The sequence below is a fragment of the Haemaphysalis longicornis genome, unplaced genomic scaffold (genome assembly GCF_048455015.1).
Source record: "Haemaphysalis longicornis isolate Haplotype H1 unplaced genomic scaffold, Haemaphysalis longicornis Haplotype H1 scaffold_7, whole genome shotgun sequence".
Taxonomy (NCBI): domain Eukaryota; kingdom Metazoa; phylum Arthropoda; class Arachnida; order Ixodida; family Ixodidae; genus Haemaphysalis; species Haemaphysalis longicornis.
This window is the reverse complement of record NW_027526422.1, coordinates 167,412,545-167,437,874: the sequence shown is the minus strand read 5'-3', so window position 1 is coordinate 167,437,874 and position 25,330 is coordinate 167,412,545. Positions and strand designations below refer to the sequence as shown.

The following is a 25,330-nucleotide window of genomic DNA, read 5'->3' as shown; positions in this document are numbered from 1 at the left end:
GCGCGCCCCCTGCCTGAAACAGCACCAGCGGGAGTTCTCTTCTTTTTGTCCTTGCTTTTCCTCCCGCACGTGCCGGCGTTGAACTGTCACTTTTTGCGCTTAGTAAGAACCACCACGACGGGCGTTCCGAACTAAATGAACGCGGGTGGTGCCGGTTAATTGCAATTGTTTTGTCTCAAATGTACCTGCAGTTTTCTTTGCGCTAAACAATGGTAAATGCATGGCAGTGAGGGTTGTCTACTACCCAACTCAGCCTCCTTTTTGTGTGTGTGTGTGTATATGTGTGTGTGTGTGTGTGTGCGTGTGCGTGCACGTGCGTGCGTGCGTGCGTATGGGTGGGGGGGGCCTAGTATACTTGGTGGTTGCGATGGTATCCAAGCCTGAAGCTGCAATTTCCTCGTGGGAACGAATATCTTCTCAAGAAAATTAGTACGGCACAATAAAACTTAGTGTTCGCTGCAAAAATTGTGGTTCATTCCTTTGTCAAAGAAATCGGCAAAACACGAAAGTGAAATGTGCAGCGAAACGTGCAGCTGAGCATGATTTGCGGTTCGGCTGCTGTCTTGTGGGTGTGCTTGGCGAGCGACGTCCTTCTGGCAGGTCACTTCGGCAAAGGTGTACTGGCGTCATTTCCATGACGGATATGACGTCAGGGAAATGTTGGGGTATCCCGGCATACAACATTTTTGTGTTAAAATATAACACCCGAAAACGAACAACCCTAAGTATAACGTACTCTTTAGTACTAAAAGTTGCTTCCCCGCAAGAAGACTCTGTGTGCAGGGGTGCACCCTTACAGGCCGCTTGCTTCGTTTGACTGGCGTCATTTCCGTGGCGGATGTGTCGTCAGTAAAATCTTGTTGTCACCCGAAATAAAACACTTTCGTGTTAAAAAGGCGACTAAAAGCAGTTCACCGGAAGATTCAAAGTTGCTGGCCATAGCCCTCGTATTGTTGATACGGATTCACAATACCACAGCGCAGTTGTCGTAGGAGGCACATTTATTCAGGCAGCTCATCAGCAGCCGGTTTCAAAATAAGCAAACTAGCGGCGCCTTCATGTAACGACAAAGAAGCATCAAGGAACATTTCACATTTGTGAAGAATCAGAAAAGGCCACTACAGCAGCTGTATTCTTTATCTCTGAAATTTGATAATAAATAAATAATACGTTTTCAACACATAAGTAGGTTGTTGAGAAGTCGAACATTTGGTCTCAAACATGGGCCGATGAAATCAGCACAGCTGCATTCAAATCAGCGCGCACCTTTCCAACCCTTCCAAGCAAAACAAATGAAATCAAGCAATGAAGAAACAACGAGCACAAAGCAAATTAGAGCAGCGACAGAAAACGAGGGAGAAAGTGTTGGTGGGAAAGCGGCCTGTAGGTTGAGTTCTGTTTCAGAACGGCGCCGGCTGTTCCAGGTGGGGAAAGTAGCGGCTTATTAGCATGGCGGCTATTGCGTCCACATGGTCGGTAGTGTCCCACTTCGTGTCGCGGGGTCTTGCTTGCGACGCCACCACAGGAACAGGATCCTCGAAACGTCTGCAAAATGCCAACAAAACCACGCATGCACAGGGTGCTACATCAATAAATGCCCGTCCTTAAACATTTTTTTTCTCAGCGAACCGCTTCTCTATTCATGCTCAAACTTTACACAAGGTCGCATTTTGTGGCATACTGTTTTAAGACCGAGAACAACAACGGCACTTTCCTGCTTATCTAGAAAACAAGCAAAACCGATCAGGAACCTCGTGGCCATCTCGGCGCTTTGGACTGCCGTTGTAGTGTGTCGCCACCTCTGGTATTCAAAAGCAAACAGATGATGCCAGTTGGCAGTAGGTTCATAGAGTGAATGGTTCATAGAGCCACAGCACTACCTTTCACTTCACCAACGATGATGATCGTGGGGGAAGCGAAAGGTGGTTGAAACGCCAAGCTTTCTCTGATCGGAAGCTAATGTCTTCAAAGTTGGAAGTGAAATTCCGAAATCCAAATCGTTACGCCCACACTTCACTCGAGGAACGCCAACTTACACAATGGGGTTCCACACAAATCCGCAAAGGCACATCAAGCGCTCTCAAGAAAGAAAAACGCTTTCCGTGATCGGAATCGAACCTGAGTCCCTCATGTTATGAAGTCGGCGTCTATCCCACTGCGCCATCCTGATTTTTTTTTTGTTTCTTTCGTTACTGCATGAAAAGCTGCACTTGTTACAGCCTACAAAAGCTATCAGTCATTCAAGGAGACGCACATCACGGCAGCTAAAATAAGCCGTTTGTCCACACTTCGGCAAGCAGACGCACGCGTCCAACAGATACAGCCAATCTGGTGGGTCACTTTGCGACGCATAAATGCTCCGCACCAACGCAGCCTGCTGCCGAAAAGTGGACTTCGCTGGGCGAGGGGGTTCCGCGTGCCTGTCAGTCATGCGGCACTTCCACAAGCTATACAATCCCATCACAACAAATATATCATAATGCACTCCAGTAGCATCCCGAAAAGGCAAGAACCGAGTTGTATAAGAGGTAATGTTCATATACTTTTTGCATAGCATCCTAGCAAAACACCGCATCCCGGCACAAAACAAAACAATGGTTTAAGGTTGATTACATAAGCGGCAATTGTCAGACCAACGAGTAGACATTCCTTGCTCGCGCAACCATGTTTTCACTGGGAGTGTTGATGTATTGAGCTTAAAGAAAAACATTTTTGCATTTGGCGGCAGACACATACGTTGTGACACGTTTCAAAACACTGTCCTTATGGTGGCCAATGTAAAGCTAGCGATAAATCAGCACTGGGAACCGACTTCCTGATAGAGTGTTCGTCAATGCCTTCCTGGAAAGGGTAAACCGGTATTACTAGAAAAACCTCGCAGTAAGAAAGTGAAAGGTGTCGACCACCTCCTTTAAAAAGCCCCATGGCGGCTTCGTACTAACTTCACCCCTAGGGACACGCAAAAAAGGTAAATGAGAACTTATTCGCTATTGAATAACATTTAGCAGCAGCGGGTGATGCGTAATTTTATTGAAGAAAAACCTAAATACTAGATGGTGTGCAAACCAATCTGTCAGCCGAGCAACCCCAGACACTAATGGAACAAACAAATTGTCCCTACGCATAGGTTCCCCTTGAGGCCCCCACACAAAGGTCGCCAAAACTCTGTGTAGAGCGTGTACTTTAGAACGCGCACAATTAAGTACTTGCAGCACGTAAACAAGCTATGCGACAAGGAAGGCATTACAAGCCTGCGCCCTCGCAAACACAGAAAGTTCTCGCCCCATCCATGCCTGCGAGGCTCACTTGACTTTTTGGAGTGCTAATGACCAATGCGGCCCGGTGTTTCGTATTTGGGGCAAAGGAACACCTACGTATTGAATTCCGTCCTTATCCCAAATAATGCCAGTAAATAAGGAGGGTTTAGCACCCCATTCACCATACCAAAATCCCCATGTTTTTTCCATAGTCACAGCCACTCCAGACGCGTCACAAAACTGCCTGGTCAGATTAAGGGCTTCTAAACGCTTTTTTTATCAACACAAAAAATAGGCAGTGTCATCCGCGTAAGCAAGGACTTTAACCTCGCACGATATTAAGGAAAAAGCCCGTACCCTTTGTCTCTGCTGAATTCTAAGGCACAGAGGTTCGAGGTATAAGGCAAACAACAAGGGTGAAAGGGGGCAGCTCTGCCTAGCAGACGACATAATCGCAACTGGCTTAGACAGATGCTGCTGTGAATATGTCTAACAGAACGGGAGCAAGGATAGCAGAGAACTTTTGATAAAACTCTCCACTCAAGCCATCTGCCCCAGGAGTCTTGTTATTCTTAAGGTCAGAGATGGCAGCCATAACTTTTACAAGCGTGATAGGGCTAGAAATCAGAGCGCACTCATCGTCTGTCAGCTTAGGCATACACGGTTGCAGCTTCTCGGATTTTGGACTTTGAGTTTGGCTTAGGTTGCATAGGAGAAAGCTTCGCATTTTAACCATCTTTTTCTAAAGAAAGGGGTTTAGATTTTTTTCCCGGGATATGACGACACTATCTCGTCTTTCAAAACGTACTCTCAGTGCTGGCAGGCGACTTTCTGCAGCGGCTTTCTGCGCCAGTTCATTAACCTACCTATCGTTTGGCAAGTCATTTCCGGCAGGATTGGAAACTCGCGGGCAGGACCGCACCACGGGGCTTTTTGGGAAACTGCAAGTATAGACATTTTCTTTTAGATTTTTCAACACGAGGGACCTTTTTCTAGACATTTTGCGCGCACTACATCCTTAGATTCTGCCAGCTCACACTGTATGGACCCCTGGCGGCCGTTTAGAAGCCAGCTGTTCAAACTAGCACCAAAGTTAAATTGCCAGCTCAATAAAAGGTCGGAAGTAATGGACAGAAACGGCGTCTTGCCTCTGCATGCCATCGTCATGGCAATTTCGGAAAAAAAATGGTAGAGGCGGCGGGCAATACTGCCAGATTTTCCAGCTTGGGCAATACTGTGAAAATCAGATTCAGCACATATTTATTTTTGTGTTGCCAAATATTTTTAAGAGAGTCAACATTTCAAGTGACCTCCTTTCGTATATTTCCCTCCGTAAGGCAGCATATTTTAAATGTAAAGTACCGATTGCGTTCAACGATGCACTGCTATCCAGCTCATTTTGTCTCATCCTCTTATCAGGACACAGGAAAATTTCCAAACCGGTTCGATGTTATGGAAGCCTAAAGGGTGTTTGCGAAAATAGTAGCATGTAATTACAGTTCCGCACTTTAATAATTATAGCGCCAACAAATTTAGAATAGAACTAGGTCGAGCACGGAGGTTTAACTGTGTTTATATATCCTGAATTACCACAGCAAAATGAATACTTACTAAAAAAATCATGAAACCGCCGCAAATTAGGAACAGTCATGAAAAATTGTAGATAGATGGTGTAGTCGAACAAAATGTGCATCCGTCTTTACTTCGATTATCACACCATGGCCTTTTGAACCCAGCGCAACGGGATATTGGCACCTGAAATACCCGCGACGGATGCTCCAGACCAATGCCCATGGCACACAGCTCACGTGACACGTATCTCCAATAGGAATGACACAAAAAGGCAAACGCCGATATATTAGTCGTATATTTGCACGGTCATCTGCCTCAGATCAATGCCAACGTATGGATACGTGGCGCATGTCAATGATCGCATTTTAGGGGATCGGGTTGCCGGCGTCTCATGACGCTGTCGTCTCATGTCGCATCATCATGTAGTCACGGTACTAAAAGACTGAGACACTCGTTTTCCACCTCCTTGCACTAGAACGTAACGCGTACTAAAAGATCACACCGGGGCACTCGTTTTCCAACGCCTCATGCTAGAACACTTCGTGCTTCAATGGCACGAGACACACAGCAACGCTGTGTACCTCTACCCCCCAATGGTTTCATCTCCGTGAGCAAAAATACCAAGACCGGCCGCTTTACTGATGGAGGCGAAAAGCAAAAACGCCCGTGTGTACGAGATTTCAGCGCACGTTAGAAATCCCCAAGTGGTCAAAATTAATCCAGAGCCCTCCACTACAACGCGCCTCATCACCTGCGTTGCGTCGGCGCGTTAAACCCTACAATCAATCAATCAAAAATACCAAGACGCCAAGAATACATTTATACACTGCATGCTTCGCCCCTTTCCAGGTTTCACGTTAGTGGAGATGGCCCGCGATTTGTTTATCATTTTAAGCGTACGACTTCGTACGTAGCAAATGAAATATTGTCCTTAAATCATTGCACTTGCGCAGGTACACGCCAACATCACGTCGTGTAACCTCAGCATGATCGACTGTGATTATTAAGCGAAGTTTGTATGGCTACGGTTCGGTGTATTTTGAACGTCTCCGTACAATAACTCCTGCGGATGTACGTATTTCCAGCGTGAGGCGTTCTATAACCCGGAGCATTGGAAATCGGATGTCCTGGCGTGTTTGCTATTAGAGAGTTTTAGCCGTCCGTCTGTTGCGTTGTTTACGTTGGTACCGTGTTCACTGGGACCCGACTGTGCATGCGCGCGCGGGAAGGGCGAGGAGACGCACCCCACCGGGACGAATGCGCGGGCATGGCAAGGGCCGGCCGTGAAACTAATCCACCCTACCGTGACGAATGCGCAAGTTCCCAGACTGGTCCCGGTAAACACGGTACCAACGTAAGAATCGGAGCATACGGACTGCTAAAACTCTCTATTAGCACACGGCTACCTTACACCAAAGCTACGTGCTGTGGGAAATATGATTTGGACATCAAGCTTGTACGTCACATCACTTGTATATGCGGCTTCAGTAGATTAGTCAGTAATAGGCATCATTGCTAAGATAAAAGCATAACTTAGACCTCAAATTTATACGTCTCATCAGTTGGAAATAAATGTTGAGTAGATTAGTTGTGGACAGGCACCATGTTCAAGATAGGTAGGGTAAAAAGAAAAGTGTGCGTATTTGCATGTGTCCTTCTTCCGAATGACCACCATCCATGCTAAACAGAAGAAAAAAATTATTCATACCTTCCCCAAAATTCTTTGTCACCTCTATGTAGTGAGCTAAAATTCTTCACTGGTCATCAACCTTCAAACAGTGGAACCGTTCACGAATTTTTCATTCCAACCGCTGATTTGGCGGCAAGCTATGACTTAGGTTTTAGATGAGGGGCATTAGAGGGAGAGTATCGATCATTTTTTGCAGTCAAACCTATCACCATGCACCACGAATTTTCATAGAAACAACGCCCCCCCCCCCCCCCCCCCCCGATTCTAGTGCTGTTACTTAGTAGCCATCTGAGCCATTACGCCTGCTTTCCGAATTCTGCAACAAAACCAATTGACCAGCAATGTGCAGAGGAGATGCAGCCATTACCAGAATATCGGCGAAGTCACTACACATTTTATAGAATTTATAGTGACTTCTGGGGATTTATCCGAAAGTTAAACCCAGTTCCACGCTGTCTGCGATCTAATGAAACAGCGGAGCTCTGGTTCTCCTATGTCGGCTGGAACGCCAACAGACGCTCGCCCGAGAACGGCAACGCCGTCGCTACGCAAATACTACGGCTCACGCAAAGAAATCGGCAACAAAACGTCAGTGGCATGAAGCTCCCTCCCCTAGCTGGAGGGACAGCAACCCGCCCCTGTGAGACCACTGCGCTCTCTATCGGTGGGTCTTCGAACCTTCTCCTACCCCTGCATGACAATGGCCTTCAGCAGACGGACGAACATGATCGGCCTATATAAGCTCCACTGCAAAAAGTGGGATAATAGAGGGAAGGCTAAGTTCAAGCCCATTTCTTTTACGTTGCGCGAGAAACAATGCCTCGACTCTAGTTTTTCTGTCACCCTTGCTCTCCCTCTTTAGTTTGGCCGATTACAGTCGGAATCAGCGAGAGTCGAATCCGTCTCTTTAGGATTCCGAGAAAATGCGGTAGCTATCTCGGCGTTTCGTTGGTCTTCGCCTCAGATAACGATCCTGTATGCGTCGCCATTTGTCACTTTAGGCGCACTGTGTATTCAGGTCATTTTTTATAACGCCTTGGCAACACAGCATGGCCACGTACCTGGCCGCAGCCGGAACTGGAGTGCTGGCGCTTGTGAAGTCACTCTTGGCGGGCTGATTCTGTGGTGAGCGACGTGCGCACGAGCTTTCTTGGCGTCTGAAACTGCACATAAAATCGGTGATTTTCGTTTACGTGAATTTTTATAACGGCTTGGCAGCACATCATGGACACGTACCTTGCCGCAGCCGGAACTGGCCTGCCGGCGCTTGTCAGGTCACTCTTGAAGGGCTGAGGCTGTGGTGAGCGACGTGCACACGAGCTTTCTTGGCGACTGGAACTGCACATAAAATAAGTGGTTTCAGTTTACTGTCCAAACTACATGCATTGATATTTCTGGCGGCGCACCAACCAAGCGCTTGCGACAAGTTCACGTTGCGCAGGCCATGAAAACAAAATACAACTTTTTTTTTGTTTAAAAGAACTAACCTTTGATAACTCATTGAGCTCCATTGCAGCCACAACAGATGTTTTGTAACCAGAATGAACGAAAGAAATACTTCAAAACTTTCCAGATTCGCGCTCCAGTGACGTCGTATGGCCGGGAGTAACATAATAAGGGCCGCACTAAAACTCAGTTCTCACTGCCTGAACTGCAAGTTAGCATGCAACTGCTGTAATAAGATGGGACTAGATGCCCTGTTACACTTTCCCCGTCATGTTTTCCAGTGGTGGCTTAGGTTCACGAGCAAAAATCGCACACAGAATATTCTGTGATGCCATGGGGAAATCTCCGAGAAGTGGCTTCATCCTTTTTTTTTTTAATATGTCGAATATTTGTTCGAAAGTTGCGATATCCGTGGCATTTTGCTATCGCGACAGAAACAGTGTTTTTTTTAGTGAATCAAACTTGTATTTGTCTAATGGCCCCTTTAACTTGAAACCATCCAGTTGGACTGGAAGCAAATGGGTCGCGCCCCCGCACCGAGATTTCGCCCTGCCTGAGCCTGCGGTCAAGGCCTCCATTCAATGTGAGGGGCATCTAACACCAAATTTCACAAGTGGGGCCGTCGCTGGAGAAATCAAAGCGTGCCATTGTCCGTCGTGGTTGTGAATCCTGTAGGATCACAAGCTTGTCACGCTCGATGAATTTCTAGTGCAGCGTTCGGTCGCTCTGCTGCTGACGTTCGCGACGAAGACCACCGCGTATCGCCATTAACCAAGGACATGGCGCTGTCGCGCAGTGCCGGGCGACCGCAGGACATCGAACAGTGGCGCTGTAAATGAACGAAGACTCTCTGTGTTCTCAACAGCGGAGCTGCTCTAGGGTTGGCCCTAATGAAAGTCTGTGCTTGTATCGTGTCACGCTCTCTGTGGAGTAGGTTCCTCCGCCGTGTAACAACTGGTAAAAATCTCAGCATCATTAACAAGAACATCATGACATGAGCGTTGTGCGATGCTCATGAAGCCTCGAAGTAACTTCTACAGAACATACATGGCACAGCTTCATATTCACAGTTATTAAACCAATGACACTCGTAAGCCAAGGCATTCCAGAACATTTCCCTGTAACGTCTCCGTTTTGGCCTTCTGCCTGGTATTATCACTGTTTCGGTCACTGCGTGTCGTATCGAACGGCTTAGCGCATCACTCGACAATGGCATCAAAAGTTCCAGACAGGACACAAAAGGAGTGATGTTTTACTTACCGGAGCTCTCCACGTGCCGCGATTTTCATTGTGTTGTCCTGCGGGCGAACACTTTCAACCGCTGCGTCCTCGACACTTTGCTTCTCCTCCGTTTCTTGTGGTACCAAGTCAGGAGGGGTATAGTGCCACTAAACACGTCATGAAAGATGCAAAAAGATCTTGTTAGGAGTTTTAATATGGGAAATGAACATCACTGTATGTGTGATGACGTGAAGTAATGTTACGCGTGTTCTTACTTTATTTCAGAGAAGCGGTATATGGCTAGAACCCCGGCTTTCTGTTCGGAGGCGACGATTTACTCACCACCGCCCTTCACCTCCTCCTCGCCACCACCTCTTTCACATGTTTTATACCCTCGCCGCCACCGATTTCTCTTTGACAAGTTGCGCAACCGGGTGGTAAGAGCACTAACGCTTTATCAACAACTTGCTATGTGACGGATGTGTGTCGTTCGCTTGGGGGAAGAGGAGCGGTAATTGGAGGACAGGCTTTCACAGAAGCGCGAATGGGTGCAACAACGACGCAAAGCCGCTGCCGCAAAACGTGTGCTATAGCCACCGCTGTCGCCACCTCAGGTTCCACCTTGTCGAGTAGCTAAGAATCCTTCCCGGATGAAGAACAACTCACCCGCCTAAACGCCAGCGGGAGCCAGTAATGGTAATATATAAATATCCTACAGCAAAATTCGCCATAGCCACAGCCTCTTGTGTGTTTACTTCTTCTAGGGCTTCTGAAGTGACATTTTGGGCGGTTTTGTTTGCGTCCAGTTTGAAGGGCTCTCGGAGTGATGTTTTGGCCGGCGTCTTTCCCGGCTAGCACGCGCGCAACACCGCTTGCTCCTTTATGCTGGATTTTGGTGGTGGGGTGGCGCTGGGGAGGGGCCGATCACGCGGAGGGAGATTTCACTTCACGCGCTCACAGTTGTCATATATATAATATATATATATATATATATATATATATATATATATATATATAGGAAACAAGAAAATTCAGAAACGTTTGCTTTTCTTTTGAAGCAGACCGGGTATGACAACCGTGAGCGCGTCAAACCTCCCTCCGCGTGACCGCGTGATATATATATATATAAAACGACGTAATTACGAATCCCTTCAAGAGGTTTCGTAATTACTCTGTTATAGTCCATTTCCATTCCTACCGAAAATATACATGCAAGGGAGGATGTACTCACCACCGAAACTCACAGCAGCCCGAGAAAACGAGAAAAATTCTGCAGGAATTCGGCGAATTATCTACTCATACATAGCATTCTTATGCCGCTGTCTTGAGTGTGAGTTTTTTCCAGCCATTTTTTTTTCTAAATCCTGTCAGACCAATTATCTCCATGTACGCAATTATAAAGATTACAGGCGAAACTTTCACGAAATCTGCATTATTGTGGAAATGTCATGCGGTATACGTTTTGACAGTTTCCATAATTTTTTTATATTTTTCTTATTCTTTAGCTTTTCGAAATTTCGCTTGAACAATTGTCTCCATTTACGTTATTTTAACGATTACATTTGGAACTTCCGCGAAATCAGCATTTTTTTTGGGAACGCAGGGCGTTACCAGCTCCTGGCTGTGGGGGTACTCAGCAAACAGTGCTCCGCATTTAAAACAAGCGAAAAACAACCAGCAAAGAATCGTTACATTATTTACGGTGAACGGATCATTGATCATCATTCGGCAGCACACTATCTGGCGGCTGACTTCGCAGAGAAAAAGTCTGATAAATTTTTGCCGCGCCTTCTTCAGGAGAATGATGGCGTTTTCAGATGCAGCCGCGATTTCGAGTCCGTCCTCGTCGCCGTCATCGTGAGCGTCAAGGAAGGGCGCAGCAGGTCTGCCGCATCCCGGTAGAGTGGCTAGAGGAAAATCCAGCCAGACGCCCTCCCGGGAGCCCCGGAGACGCGCACCCTCGCGCGTGTTGCCAGGCGCTTGCATCCATTTTAGCGCAATGCAGTTGGCGGCCTCTAGCTGGCGCATTTTCAATCACCGCATCCATGATGCGACGTAAAGCGCCGCGCGCTACAAAACGTGGTCTTGATGGGTACCAAAACGGTCCGAAAAATGCTAGTTCTCAAGCCAAGCACCTTGCCAAGCCATGCATACGCACTCAGGGAGATTGGCCGAAATTGCGGCGACCACCTGGCAGTTAAAAAACCAAGGAAATGTCGAGCGCTCGTGTGTGCGAGGCGACCGCCCAGCGCCCCTGGCGCACGTTTGCAAGCCAGGGCAACTGGCCAGGACAGGTAAAAAAAAAACTCCAGCGTGTGCCGTAATCGTGGCAACACTTGCTCAGAACGAGGAAGACACGTCATAGGGTACGCCCCTCCACGGGAATGTCTAACGATTGTCACTTCCAGAAAAAATAGAGAACGCTGACACAGCAACACTGATGGAGTAAAGCCCGTTGCGGCAGCGAAGAAGAAGCAAATCGGCTGCAATCGTGGACACAAACCGTCGTGATGGTCGTGAATGTGGCGTACCGCTTCGCTACCTTCAAGTCTTGCGCGTTAGAGTGAGCTTCCTTCATTTTTTATTTGGAAAGTCTAGAGACTACCGACGATGCAAAGGAGGAAAGACGTACGTGCGGCGAGGGCAGGTCATCGAAGTCATCAGCGCAGCCTGGTGCAGCCTCCGGCGTGCACCAGGAACTGGCGTAGTCGCCGTCGTCGTCGAAAGCATCATCCCAGGCAGCCTCGGCGTCGTCCTTCGTTTCGTCTTCCTGTTGTGGAGGATTGCGCAACCTGCGCCCATATAACCGCGATGATGAACCCCGGGATGGTAGCAAGGAAGTGTACAAGTCGTTATTCACTCACAGTGGCTCAGACAGTAGATTGATCTTATAGTCGGCGACCCCCACGTAGGAGGCCCCAAACCCAGACGCCGTAACGCTTTCATTCAAGTGCTTGAAAACAATCAGCTCAATGTAGTACCTCGATGAACCTCGAGTAACCGGATAGGATAGTATGTATTTTTCTTGAGGTGGGATCCGGGCGACTGAAGGGAGGTATCAGGGGTTGTGCGCGAGAGGGTAGTAGGTGGGGTCAAAGTGGAGAGTTGTGGGGCAAACTGGAGAGGGGGCAAGTTGAGGAGTCTCCGACTCTTCAACCGTTGGAGATGCGAGAGAGGTGAGGGAGAACACTTATCCTGTGCTCTTCCACCTTTTTCAACCACCTTGGCAACAAGAGCGTTAGTGATGTGATGCCGCGGCGGCGCTAGCTTGCATTATAACATTGATTTTCCGGTATTGGAGCTGTGATTGACGTGCACCAGTCTTGGAGAGCTCTGACTAATTTAAATCAGCGTATTATTTCCGCGTTGTACGCGACGAACCGGGACTGCACTTCGAAAATGCCTTTCTTGTCCTCGAATAAGTTAGCTAAGCAAAAGTCAAGGAGAGCAGTCGAAAACAGGTATCCCTCGGCCATTCAATGCGCCTGGCAATCTCCGATCAGCTTTAGCAACCATGCAGCTTTCATGTCTACTTTTCAAAAGTAATGGATAAAATGGGATAAAATTGGAGCGCTGTATACATTTGCGCACACGCTCATTATTAAGGCGCCATTCACGTTAAGCGAGCACTCAATTCGTCCCGAATCACGATCGGTCCTTCAGAATTTTCCAGTTAAAATATTTCTCCTATTCCTGCGCTCTAAACGAAGAGCTAAGAGTCAAATACAAACAAAAGCTGGTCACGAAAAATGATGTACAGTCTGTTGGCTTACAAATGCGTTTGGAATTTGAATAACTATGGATTACTGATTATACACGAACGATGTACGCCTCCCGTCGCTTAGCAGACACAATGTCACTCTGTTTATTTGTTTAAAACGTTTATTTCCACTAATTTGGGTTCAGTGGAAAGAGCTATATGCTTGTGGAAAGAGACGTAGAACCTTGGGTGCTTAATAAGCTATTAAAAAATAAATCGGGTCATTTTTGCCCGCTAAGATATCCTGCGAGCAGGCGAAAGTTCCTTGGGCTGTGGAGCTGCAAAGAAGTTCTAATGACCGCCTTAAAGCACCGGATACGTTACGCTCTGGACATCCGGTAACGTGCGCGCTAGTAGGTGCACTGCTGGGCTGCTGGTGAAGCCATGCCGGATACCTTTGCTTTAAAGAATACTTGCGGTCTGTCGCAAAGAATACTCGCTACCTGACTCAGACAATATGTCACGATTGCTATTCTTTATAGGGCCCACAATTTCTTTTCTACGAGTCGCTTACCTGGAGCCTTACATATTTTCATGAAATCCGTACAGGAACACCAATTTTGTAGTGCCGCTCTTGACATCAACGGTAAAAATGTCGATGAAAAAATGCCCATCAGTGATTAAAATGTCGACACCCAAATCGCTATACCGAAAAGCAACATGGAAGCAACGTCGCCTGTTTAATACGAAACGTAACGAAAAGATCCCCGTGAATGAGGCCTAAAATATGAAAACGCAACCTATTTTCTGCTGCCCTCAACCAGCTAAGGAAACCAGGAGGGTAGCTTCTGACAGGACGTGAGCAAATTCATCTTTAGCTGTGAATAGATGAATAGACATGGAGAAGTGCGACATTTGGTCTATCGACACTTTCGAACATCATGGTATGAGAACTTAATTCTGTGTAGCAGAGGCTTAAATGAATGTAACCACATTCTTTTAGCTAACTAAGGTGCACCATGAACGTTCGTAATGCCAATTCTAACTGGCATACATTTGTACGCCTTCATTCTTTCCCTGGGTAGGCGACAGAAAGAGAGAGAGAGAGAGCTCTTTATTAGAAGAAAGCAGAGAGGTCTTCTGGCGTGTATTCGCCTATATGCTACTTGGCGGGGATGGGGCGAAGATAATAAAGGCCCTAAAGGAAGCAGAGCGAAAGAGAGGGGGGAAAAGGAAGAGGCAAAAAATAAGTTAAGATGGAGTGTTCCGTGGGTTACGTAAAAGTCCAGGTGGTCTCACAGGATGACGATGTATAGATCTACATTGTTAATTGAGTTCTCAGATGTAGTTGAAAAACATCGTAAACTAGGAAACTGGTATTTCTCAGCCACAATTGCCGTATACTTGAGTACTTACGGGCCCTTGACATAAACCGAGATATATCTTATTTTGTTTCAGCATTACAGCTCCTGTACCTCCCCCACCCCTCCAGCCCGACGCTTGTACCATCTGGTCTGGGAATGCACTCAATCCCCAACCTTCTCACCCAATTCCCGTTTCATGTACGAGCAATGGGCCGCACTCCAGCGTCTCGGGCGGCCTAGCGACACCCTGATGCACGTAACTTTCCCGACGGGCCCCAACTCCATCCGGCGGGATGCATTCCGACTTCTCCTGGACTTCCTCGAGGAGACGAACCTCATACAACGGCTGTAGCCCCATTCCTGCCGGTCAGCCTTACGCACTCCTTATCTCTTTCTTTCTCTCTCCCTCCTTCTGTGTCTCGATTTGTTCTCACCTATCCCCTTTCATTCCCCTTCTCGCCCCGTTCCCCCAGACTGCGTTGTATGCTGGTGAACTCCAAATGAGTTCAAAATATCCCCAGTCCACTTCTTTTCCACTTTCTGTATCAATAAATCACTCATTCACTCACACTCCAGCTCGCACCTCTCCACCCAGCGCATGTTGAAAGAAAAGGAATGAGCAGCCAGCAAGGACCAGGGCATCACGGACAAGACGCCCTACACAGGGACAGTGGTGTCACCTTCACGCACCAATAAGCTCGTAATTAAAGATGCCTATTATCTCTCTCTCTCTCTCTCTCTCTCTCTCTCTCTCTCTCTCTCTCTCTCTCTCTCTCTCTCTCTCTCTCTATCTATCTATCTATCTATCTATCTATCTATCCATCCATCTATCCATCCATCTATCCATCTATCTATCCATCTATCTATCTATCTATCTATCTATCTATCTATCTATCTATCTATCTATCTATCTATCTATCTATCTATCTATCCATCTATCCATCTATCTATCTATCCATCTATCCATCTATCCATCTATCCATCTATCCATCTATCTATCTATCTATCTATCTATCTATCTATCTATCTATCTCGCTCTATCTATCTATCTATCTATCTATCTATCTATCTATCTATCTATCTCTCTCTCTCTCTCTCTCTCCCACTCTCTCACTCTCTCAAAAACAACAGGAACCGAATAAGGTTACCAGACGCGCGATTCGTAAAAAGCTCTTCCCCTGCTCTACGCAGACATACAACGCCCACAGAGGAAGGAATAATAAAAAAGAAGGAATAGAATTCGGTTACATTTTTTTTATATAAATAGGCCAGGGATGAAGACAAACTTGTGCTATTGCTCCGTTCTACGGTGCTCTATTTCCCACTGCCGTTTCCCATGTCACTACAAAGGTCGAAGCAGGTCAACTCACTCAGCATTTACGCACACTGCCTCGTCACCGCCAGTAGCAGATGTGAAATCAGGAGCGTTGCTTGCGTCGCCTAGGTGAAGAAAGAACATGTTAGCGTTTCGAGGAACACACGTTGCTTCGCATTGGAAGTACACTTTCAAACAGGGAAGCAACAGCTCACTGGTGGCGGAATGGCTGCTTTTAAGCGCAACAACACTGCCCAGTTTCAATTTCACTGTCCCTTCAATACCTGTGCCTGCTTGGAAAGAGATTCATTGATTCTGTACGGCAAAGCATATATAGAGTAGTCTGTGTAAAATGTACATATTTGCGAATGGCTGCCGAGGAAGTGTCACGAGAAAGCCCAGAGACAGCGCCGGTGCCGGAGTAGCTGAGTGTAGCGGGTGCTGGCGATCTCAAACAAAAAATGCTGGGATGCCTGGCGATCCCAAGCCCAGCTTTGTATGGTCTGTGATCGAATATTTTTATACCCGCGATAGAACGTTTGCTTTTCAAAAGCAGTTTCACAATTTCAAAAAATGTCCGACTCACTGGTTCCCGCCACCCGAGGTGAAGCTCCAGGGGCATTTTTCTTGAGCTTCGGTGCTGGCATAGTCGAAACCCAGTCGATCTTCTGAAAGTGATTTTTTTTCGGCAACGAGAGAAGTGATGACAGCAGATCCTGTTATTGTGTGTTCCGCTAGTCGCTGCCAAATTGTAACGTAAGAGATGTCGCAAATGAACACGTTCACTTTATGTGTAGAAAATATGCCACTGCAACTCCACTGCATTCCGTAGTGCCAAGAGCCAAGGCGCTAGTTGGATATCACTTACCTGTACGATTATGATGGTGTTGTGGAGCTACTTTTATCGCATGTCATATATTCTAATAATAAACTGCGCGCATTATCGAAAGCTTTATTGATTTCAGCTATCATTTCTTCTTCATGGGCACACACCCTTCACTTCAGTGATTAAGAGGTGTTCCACACCATCACTAACCACCATCCTTCCACACTGGAGTAGGCAGAGGCCCATATATGGACAATATATATGGCCCATATGATCACATGTAACAGCCCCAGAACGCCCCAACAGAACATTTGTTTCTTCATGACTGATTAGCCCATGTGCCCTCGTGGCTCACTCATGGGCTATCGCCTTGTCACTCTGCTTGCTGAAAACAGATTAACTGTAACCCATTCAGCTTATTTGTCTTTGAAAATAAAATTATATCACGCTTCTTTCCTTCACTACCGTGGCAATGGCTATTGGTAGCACAGGATGTGGGGTGCATAGTATGCGTGATAGGACGGGAGTAGTTTAACGAATTGCTTAGCAGCCATTTTTAGTGTGCGAAGAGCGCGTGAGACATTTGCGATTGGTTGCTTTGCCGGCGCCATAGCAAAATACGTCGGGGACGTCACATTGTGAGAATACGTCGTTTAATCACGTTCAAGAACACGGCGGCATTTTCGCTTGCAGCCAAGCTGCGGATTTTTATGCAGACGACTATCTTGTCTCTCTCGGACAGACAGCGCGGCGTCTCTGCACACGGAGGACTGTTTGCAGCCACAGAAGCAGGTGGCTGCTGGAGAGAAGAGCTTGCGCACTTCGTTGAGCAATACTGCCCTTGCTCGTTGTGAGCTCTGGAGTTAATAAAGAGGCATTTGAAATAAGTAGCTTGTCTTCCGTTTTTATAAAGGGCAAACTGTAAGCACAATACAAGCTTTTAAACATAATCACCTTTGAAGTTTGAACGCTTCTAGTAAAGCTCTTGCCACCAGAACACTCTTCTCAACTTTACGAATTGAAGTGCATTGCTTTGCGCTGCTGAGCACGAGGTCACGGGTTCGATTCCCGGCCACGGCGGCCGCTTTTCTGATGGAGGCGAAAAGCGAAAGCGGCCGTGCGTTCGGGATTTCGGCGCACGTTAAAGATGCCCAGGTTGACGGTCAATTTAATCCGGAGCCCTCCACTACGGCGCGCCTCATCGCCTGCGTTGCGTCGGCGCGTTAAACCCTACAATCAATCAATCAATCAACGAAGTGCATTGCTCCTTGCGTTCGTAGTTAATTCTGAATCACCCGTGCCAACACATGATGCGCTAAAAAAGTCATCGAACGTCATTAATACTACAGAAAGATGCCCTAAGCCCCGTTCATTATATTGCAAACATTTCAGCATGAAACAGTTGGCAATTAGCCTATAGCAGTTGTAAACTAGCTTCCTTTTGCACCATGTTTGGTCACAACAATACCTTTAAACCGGAGTAGCTTGGTGTTCACATCATCAAAACGTTTCGGTTCCTATACGGGTTTCCCCCAAGACCCCGCTTCCTACTTGAATTTTGTTTGTCCCCCCCAATACATCCCATTGCTGGACACTGAAGCCAGTACTTTTGCAACGTCAGAGGGTACGTAGCAGTGTGAAGAGATAGTAAACATTCCTTACGTTTCCATACTGGGCATCACCCAGCTTCGTGGCCTTTGCAGGGGGCGCCTTCCACGGCGAGGGAAGCGTGATCTTCGCTCCGGCGTAGCGCGGCTCAAAGCTGCGGCGCACATCCACTCCCACTACATTGAGCACACGGTGAAATTCATCAGAGGTGATCATATCTGCTAGCCGCAGCTGTGCCGTACATGCCGGGAATTCGTAGGCATTCGTAGTCCGCGGTCCCTAAACTGTCAGCAGGGACTAGTACGTGTACTCTAGTGTGCTATATTTCATGTGAACCATTACTCTGCTATGTTATGCTGTTCTGTGCAGTAATATGCTGCTCTGTGTTGTACTGTAACAGGCACATTACCCTGATGTATACTTCCACAAGCAACTCCAAGCTAAGAAACATCACTGATGTTCTGTAATCCAACTATTTGCACCACACTTGATAGCCCTGACCTCTCCAGGCCCGCCGTGCCTTGGCGAAGCCAGTGCAAGAGACTGGATCCGGCTGCGGTGAGCGCGGAAGTTGGCGAATGTATCAAAGCAGTTCACCCTACAAGTTCTATCCACACGACAGTTGAGGCAAAGGCAACAAATTTCAAAGCTAATGTTTGATGTTTCCTCACAATCTGGCACATGCCCTTTTGTCTGCAAGGAAAAATACTGAACAGCATGCGCGAAGCGACAAGGTTTTGGATAAATGCGCTTACATGAATAGGCGGAGTCACTAATTGGTAGTGTTTCAGCCGGATGGCAGCTGCTGTTCGTAATGATATCCTTTCTGCACTAGTACGGTAAACGTGGAGTTGCTGTTCCTAACAGCGGATAAACAGCCTGTGGTTGTCTCGGTGACGTTGACGCCCTATGTTTCCGACCTACCGTGCCTGCTGCTGATGAGACAGACGGTGATGCCGTCGCCCGAGCCGGCCCTGCGCAGCACTATGCGCCGTGTCCAGCCGCTCGACAGATGAGTTCCGCTGCAGCGTCACAGAAGATACAGTTATGGCAGAAGCATCATCATCAACACGTCTTCTTCCGCCGGAACAATACCTATCTGTTCAAAACTGCCCTTTTATCTTCCTACCTGCTTATCAGCGTTATCTGGCACACTCTCGACATTGCTCCTCAACAAGCTGAACTGCGATCTAGCTGTAAAAGCTTTGTTGGTAAGTATAGCCATTTTTTTCGCCTTCAAAGCCTGTGAGCAGACTACGTGCCCCAGTGAATTTTTTATTATAATTACACATTTTTTCTATGACTTTCACGCCGACATAGATTTTGTGTCTAGATACCTGTGTTGACTCAATTCTCTTCCCCATAAATTGACCCCCCCTCCCACTTGTGTATTCATGGAAACCCCGTGCCTTCATATTCCGTCATTACGAGGAACGCACTATAGAACAACTGTTTCTCCACCGCTAGCAGCGTGCGGAGTAGGGCTGTGGTAACACACTCGGCTTTTACTCTGGAGACCCCCGTTCAATTCCATTACGCGCTTAAGTTATTTTTGTTTACTCTAGACAGCGGTGACCATTTTCTGCACCGATCAACAAAACCAAAACCGGTTTTTAACCGGAACGTTAAGGCTTTCACCTTTAAAACACCTCTTTACTGCCTTGTATGGACGCCGGAACACAATGACTTAAGTCAGCAAGCCCATGCTGTTGATCGAGCGTATACCCACCGAGCACCGCATCAGTCCGACCAATAAGTCCCGCAACCCATCTCATCGCAGTACCGCCAAATCCTACAGCTCTACCGTCTCTCCCATCCGATGCTCCCACCTCCACACAAAAAACTAAGCGTAGTAAAAGCCACCATCTGACGACGTCTACAAACTTACACGAACTCGCCCATAAGCCTATTACACGCCATCTGCCTGGGCCAGGTCCCATGAAACAAATGCCCTCACTGCCTCGACGAATATGGATCTCTTTACCACATCACATGGGCCTGCCGAAACACCCAATTCGTCCCTCCGATTCCCAGTCCGACCCCTGAGCAACGGAACGACCTGAACGACCAGCTTATGCTGATAACCAGGGCTCGAGCAACGGCGCAAGACCCCGGTGCCTTGGGCTGAGGGATCCACCACCTCATGAAGCGAACAAACTTTTGCTCTATTGCAATAAAAGTTGTTCCCTCTGCTCTGGCGATGCGCGCATGCGGCCATTTCACAAGCACACTCAAAGAAAGCTGACTGTTCGCCCGCATCGCTTATAGGCAATCCGTGTTCACGAGGCTCCGCTTGCGGCTCCTCTGTGAAGCAGACGCTTTTTACGAGCCAAGAACATATGCGCAGCTGCCGAATGAGCCCCATTACGTCCGGCTATTAGAGAGCCTCCCGTTTTTGACGATCCGCTCCGCTCCCGGTCGGCCGCTCAGAGCGAAGCGTCAGCAGCAGAGTGCATTTTGCTGAGCGATTATCAGGGTTCTCTCGATAGAAAAGCATGGGCGTAGGGTGTCTAGATTTTGCTCCTCGCACGGGCCAGGAGGAACATCCCGGCACCCTACATTCGCACCGCACGCCGTCTGGGTCTGCCAGCGAAAGCTACCCCCACAGGGCAAAAAATTGTCTGTCGCTGAAAGGGTACGGAACGTGCTTATTGTCGCGTTTTACCTTTCTATGAAATCTAGTCACTGCACCGATATCAAGGTTATTACTCATTTGAAAGCGCATGCCTAGCAGCTTGCCCACTCATCGGATAAGCGTGGTAGATGCTTCTGTTATTTTAACAACTGTAAGCACCCGTAATTCTGTACCTCCTCATCCAAAATAATTATGTCAGAAAATAATATTTCTTAAGCATTAGTTACTGTGAATCTACACCGCTGACGAACATTTAAATCCTTGCGTGTCTATAGCATATTATTGAGTCCTCAAGGGAGGCAATGGTAGCAGAGAAGATAACCAGTGGCTAATGATGGTTGCGCGCTTATTGGTTAACAAACGAGGGGAACAGCGCAAAGCCAGCGATACACAAGGACAAAGAAAAGGAAGGATAACCGCCAACACTTTTTTATTCCTCTTGAGTGTAGTTCACTTTGCGTGTTCTCGTCTTTGTTAACCGTGAGCCCACTTGCCCAAGCTCATTGGCCAGTCCGTAGCTCTTGTGATAGATGCCTCGACACCCACTATAGGGTACAGCTGAACGAAGTCTAACCAGAAAAGAAAAGGCTGCCTATCTGCTCCCTTCGGTGCAAATGTTGCAGTGCGAGGATAGTCATTTTCCGCCCCTGCAGCGTAACTGCCCCCCCCCCTTTTCCTCCGCCCACCTACAAGCTCTTCTCTTCCCGTCTCGCTCCTCCCATAGTAAACTCACTGGACGTTTGCCCAATTCAATTTTCCCGCGTTCAAACTGCTCGCACGCCATTTTCGTGAACATTCTGTTACGGTTGGGCTTTGTGTGCCGCCTGAGTTCCAGGCTCGAGGACGAACTATAGTTTAATTTTTAGGTTAAAACATCACTTTTAGCGCTTTAATTCCTTTACAATCACAAAAATCAAGCCTACATTTTTTTAACTAAAACAAATCTATCTAGTACCAGTTATGTATTGATGCTCTTGTCTAAAATATGCCCGAGCCTCTAAGGTACCTCACCCCTAAAAATGCTGCCCGTAGTCAGAATCGAACCTGGGCCCATCGCGTTATGAAACCGGCATCTACCCAATTGAGTTATCATCGCATCCCGGGCGCACAGCCTTTCCTTTGAATTCGTAGACCCGGCAGTGAGCAGTGGGAGGCCGCATTGATCAGCTCTCTTCCCGAGATTACAGCTGCTGTCATCCAACTGGCAGAGGACGCCGCCAGGGACCATGGGTTCCTGACCGCCGTCTGATGGCACGAAGACCCCGGATATTAGTCGGACATTAGTCGAAGGCGCGGTGTATTAGTCTTAAAAGGGATGACAATAAAGTCGGTTCTCTCTCTCTCTCTCTCTCTAGAGCGGGCGTTGGCTTTGTACTTGACCGCGGAATCCAGCGCGTACTAAAGTAATCCACTCTGTGAAATGTGGCCCGCTTCGGACGAAACGATCTGCGCTTGCCAGTCATAGAGGTCTTCAGGCGGCAAGTTAGGAAACCCACGCGAGGTGCGACAGCCGGGTCTCCGAACTCTTCCGTTTCTCCAGCCTTACTTAACTAGTGCAACCAGCGCCTATTTTTTTATACACTTTTTGTGGAAGAATTCTTTACTTTCGGCCAGGGGGTTGATTCGAGGGGCGGACAGGCAGACAGACAGGCAGGCAGGCCGACCAAGTTTTGCCTTTAGGCACACCGAGAACAAAGGTCGCGTTTAATACCCGCGATGAGCGTGACTCACGGTATTCGCTGGTGGAAGAGCAGCTTGTCGTCGGCGTCTCCCAACAACAGGTGCACGAGAGCTGTGTCAAGCGACTGAGGCGCCCTCTCGCTGCCGTCGCTCGCCGCCACGTGAGGGCGTGCCCGGACCGACAACACCAGAGTCACCTGGTCCCCGCGGCACGACTCCTGCATCGCGGACGGCGGCCAGGGCGTTGCTTGTGCTTCGTGTATTCAGACGTTTGAAACATCCGCATGCTCCGATTCCAGGTTTTCGTCGCCGTAAGATTGAACCTTTAACAGTGTTTATGGCGGAGAGCTCTAAATTTAAGCGATTCTTAGCGCTCTATGCATAAAACACCGCAGTCCAAAACGCTGCTCGTCACCTCACTCCACAGAGATTCTGCTCCACAAGATCCGTTCGCATTGACCAGGTAAAGATGTACATATTCAAGCCCTTTTAACATTTGAAGCAGGCATACGGCGGATGTAGCCCGTCATCATCCCCGTTGGAGAAACGCACTTGTCGACGCTGATGATACCATGACATAATGAAGGATGAGCGCGAAATTGACAAATAGCCTAGGTGGTATACGTTCATTATGAATGTATACCAACTAGCCCAGTTCTGGACAATTTTGCATGACATCACGGCATCCCGCTTTGTCTGTAAGTTCTTGCGTACACGCACTTGCAAACCTGTTGGCTGTAGAATTTGTGAAACTGTCACGTGAGGCAAAAGGGTGGATCGACTACGGTGGAGAAGCATTTAAGTGTTGCTGTAGTTTGCATGGTTATGGGTACTCCGCCGGGGGTCTTCTGCCGGGATGCTATACAACTCCCGACAGGGCGTAGCGGGGCAGTAACCCTTGCTCCAGGGTTCCAATGGGCACTGCTTCCTTGCGTGCGCGTTCAACCAGACTGGTGTAATCTTTCCAGCGGTTTCTGGCCAGCAGTGCCTCCCATGTCTCCGCGTTAAGTTTTCATATTTTGGGGACAGCCGTTGGGTGTTGGCATCCCCGGGCGGTCTGGTGAAGTTTGGGCTTTTCATAGCACCATGGAGATGCGTATGCATATCGGGTCAGGTACATTTTCCTAAGTTCCTAAGTGCGTTTAGTGCCAGTATGCAGCTGTCTCGAGTCAGTGTCTTCTACCCTCGTCAGGGATTCGCGTGGCGGAGGGCATCTTTTTCTGATACCTTGGTAATATGCCGGTGTGGATGAATGACCCCTGAGAACTGGCGTGGGTTCTTCGAGGTCGGAATCTTCGTGTTCTCCTTCTGTAGTATAGTCTCGAGCTACCCTTTCGGCCTCATAGTTAAAAATGACATTTGTGTGGCCTATTCGAAGACACAAAACGAACATAGCCAAATTGTAAGTCTTGCACTTCCGGCTTGCCGTGCAGGATCTAGCAATTTGTTTCCTTTGCTTAGATCTGACTGTCGTACAAGAACGAAAGTTTTCTTAGAGTTCAGTGAAGTGAAGGGCCAGTGCCGTACGATGGCCAATCCGCCGGACCAATGGCGTAACTAGGGGGGAAAGAATCAGTTCGGACAAAACGGTAGCAATGGCTTAAACAAATAGCCGCCCATAAGCCCTGGCCAATCCCCCTCTGTGGGTACCAGCCACTACAGTAGGGAGAAGAAGACGATACCGGTGACCTGTAGTTTCTCCCTTTAAAAGACCTATTTCCTGGCCAACCCCCTAAGTGGGCAAGAGCCATCTGACTGGTACCACCACCACCGCCTCACAGTGTAAGCCCGGGACCGTCGCCGATGCTGGCGTCCGAGACATGTCAACGAGAGGACCACCACCCGTCGCGGCGTAGGCCCGACGATTGCCTGTGACGCTGCCGGAGGAAGTCGGAGTATGTCCGACAAGTGAGCGGCGTTCTGCTCACGCAGAGCGCGCACAGCGAGGCCTAGTTTCAGCTTATAGGCCTAAGCTCTTTCCTCCCGCCGCTAGCCATCGATCACCATCACGTTCCTCGCCGTGAGGCCGTCATCCCAGTGTGGAGATTCTCTGCCTACCCAGCTGATCAGCCCCGCGAACAGAGTGTCACCGGCCATCGACCAACCGGAGCTGCAGCCCACCTCTGCCCTTCTGAACCACCCCCTATGACGGCGCAAACTGGCGTAGGATCCCGTTTTCCTTTCTACCCTAACATTTTCATTATTCCATGTGCGTTTATGTACGCAGTCTTTTGATTAATAATTATTTATCGTCACTATCGCCATCTGGTTTTTTTTTTTTAATATATATCGAGTGAGTGCGCTGCAACCATGACTTCGGGCTCGTGACTCTCCCTGCGCTCCGGCCCATCACTCCTTGATAACAGTCAGATCTGCTGCTTAAAAATAAACAGCAAACTTAGGAGAGCATTTTGTGGCGCAAGTGTTAGGGATGTAAATAAATAAGTGATCAATAACACAGAGCAAACCATTTAGGCTCGTAACAGGGGCACTGTAGTTAGGCAGACAATTATAAATCGATAGAGCAGATAGCGGTCATTACAGATTCAGAGGAGATCTCTCGGAGGGCTCATAAAGAAATGCGAACCATACACAATCCCGTAAGAATATTCCTCCTCGCGAGGTCGTCAATTTGCCTTATCTCAAGGCAACTAACCGGGCGTAGTTTAGATAGCGGTAGTTTATTTCTGTCAGCTTCAAGGGCTCCAGTATTTTGTATGATCACGCACGAAGAGCATCGGTGTTCACTGCAAAAGCAAACATCGCTTCCAAACTAGGAATCAAAGTGTTCTAGCTTAGCATACCGGAATGAAATGGTGAAGCATTTTTTGCCGTCAAATCGTTATTCAGAATGTTTTCAAGTACAGCATTCAAACGAGAGTTACGACTCTCCTCCGTCGCTGTTTGATTCAGTACCCGCTTCATAGCGATTATTTTATTTTATTTTTTTATCATTTCATTTTTATCTCTGCGACATTGGATGGAAATTTCACGCCAAAGCGCTTATTTGGTATCC

The 25,330-nt window shown here is 47.8% G+C and overlaps 1 protein-coding gene and 1 long non-coding RNA gene across 2 annotated transcripts in view; both read right to left on the bottom strand.

Annotated features, from left to right (window-relative positions):
* Nucleotides 1-9,225: 9,225 nt before the first annotated feature.
* LOC144145452 (uncharacterized) lies at nt 9,226-15,690 on the bottom strand. The gene is made up of 3 exons (XR_013317500.1): nt 15,621-15,690; nt 11,819-11,978; nt 9,226-9,353 (listed from the first exon to the last, which is right to left on the bottom strand). It is a non-coding gene; the product is annotated as an uncharacterized LOC144145452 (long non-coding RNA).
* A 441-nt stretch (nt 15,691-16,131) lies between these two features.
* The window catches only part of LOC144146649 (putative ATP-dependent DNA helicase HFM1), an 88,213-nt gene continuing 79,014 nt past the window's right edge, over nt 16,132-25,330 (bottom strand). Inside the window, exons 20-23 of the mRNA XM_077678585.1 lie at nt 22,366-22,532; nt 18,924-19,021; nt 18,054-18,175; nt 16,132-16,233 (exon numbers count right to left, since the gene is read on the bottom strand). Coding sequence (XP_077534711.1) covers nt 16,132-16,233; nt 18,054-18,175; nt 18,924-19,021; nt 22,366-22,532 — 489 coding nt within the window. The remainder of the gene's footprint in view (nt 16,234-18,053; nt 18,176-18,923; nt 19,022-22,365; nt 22,533-25,330) is intronic.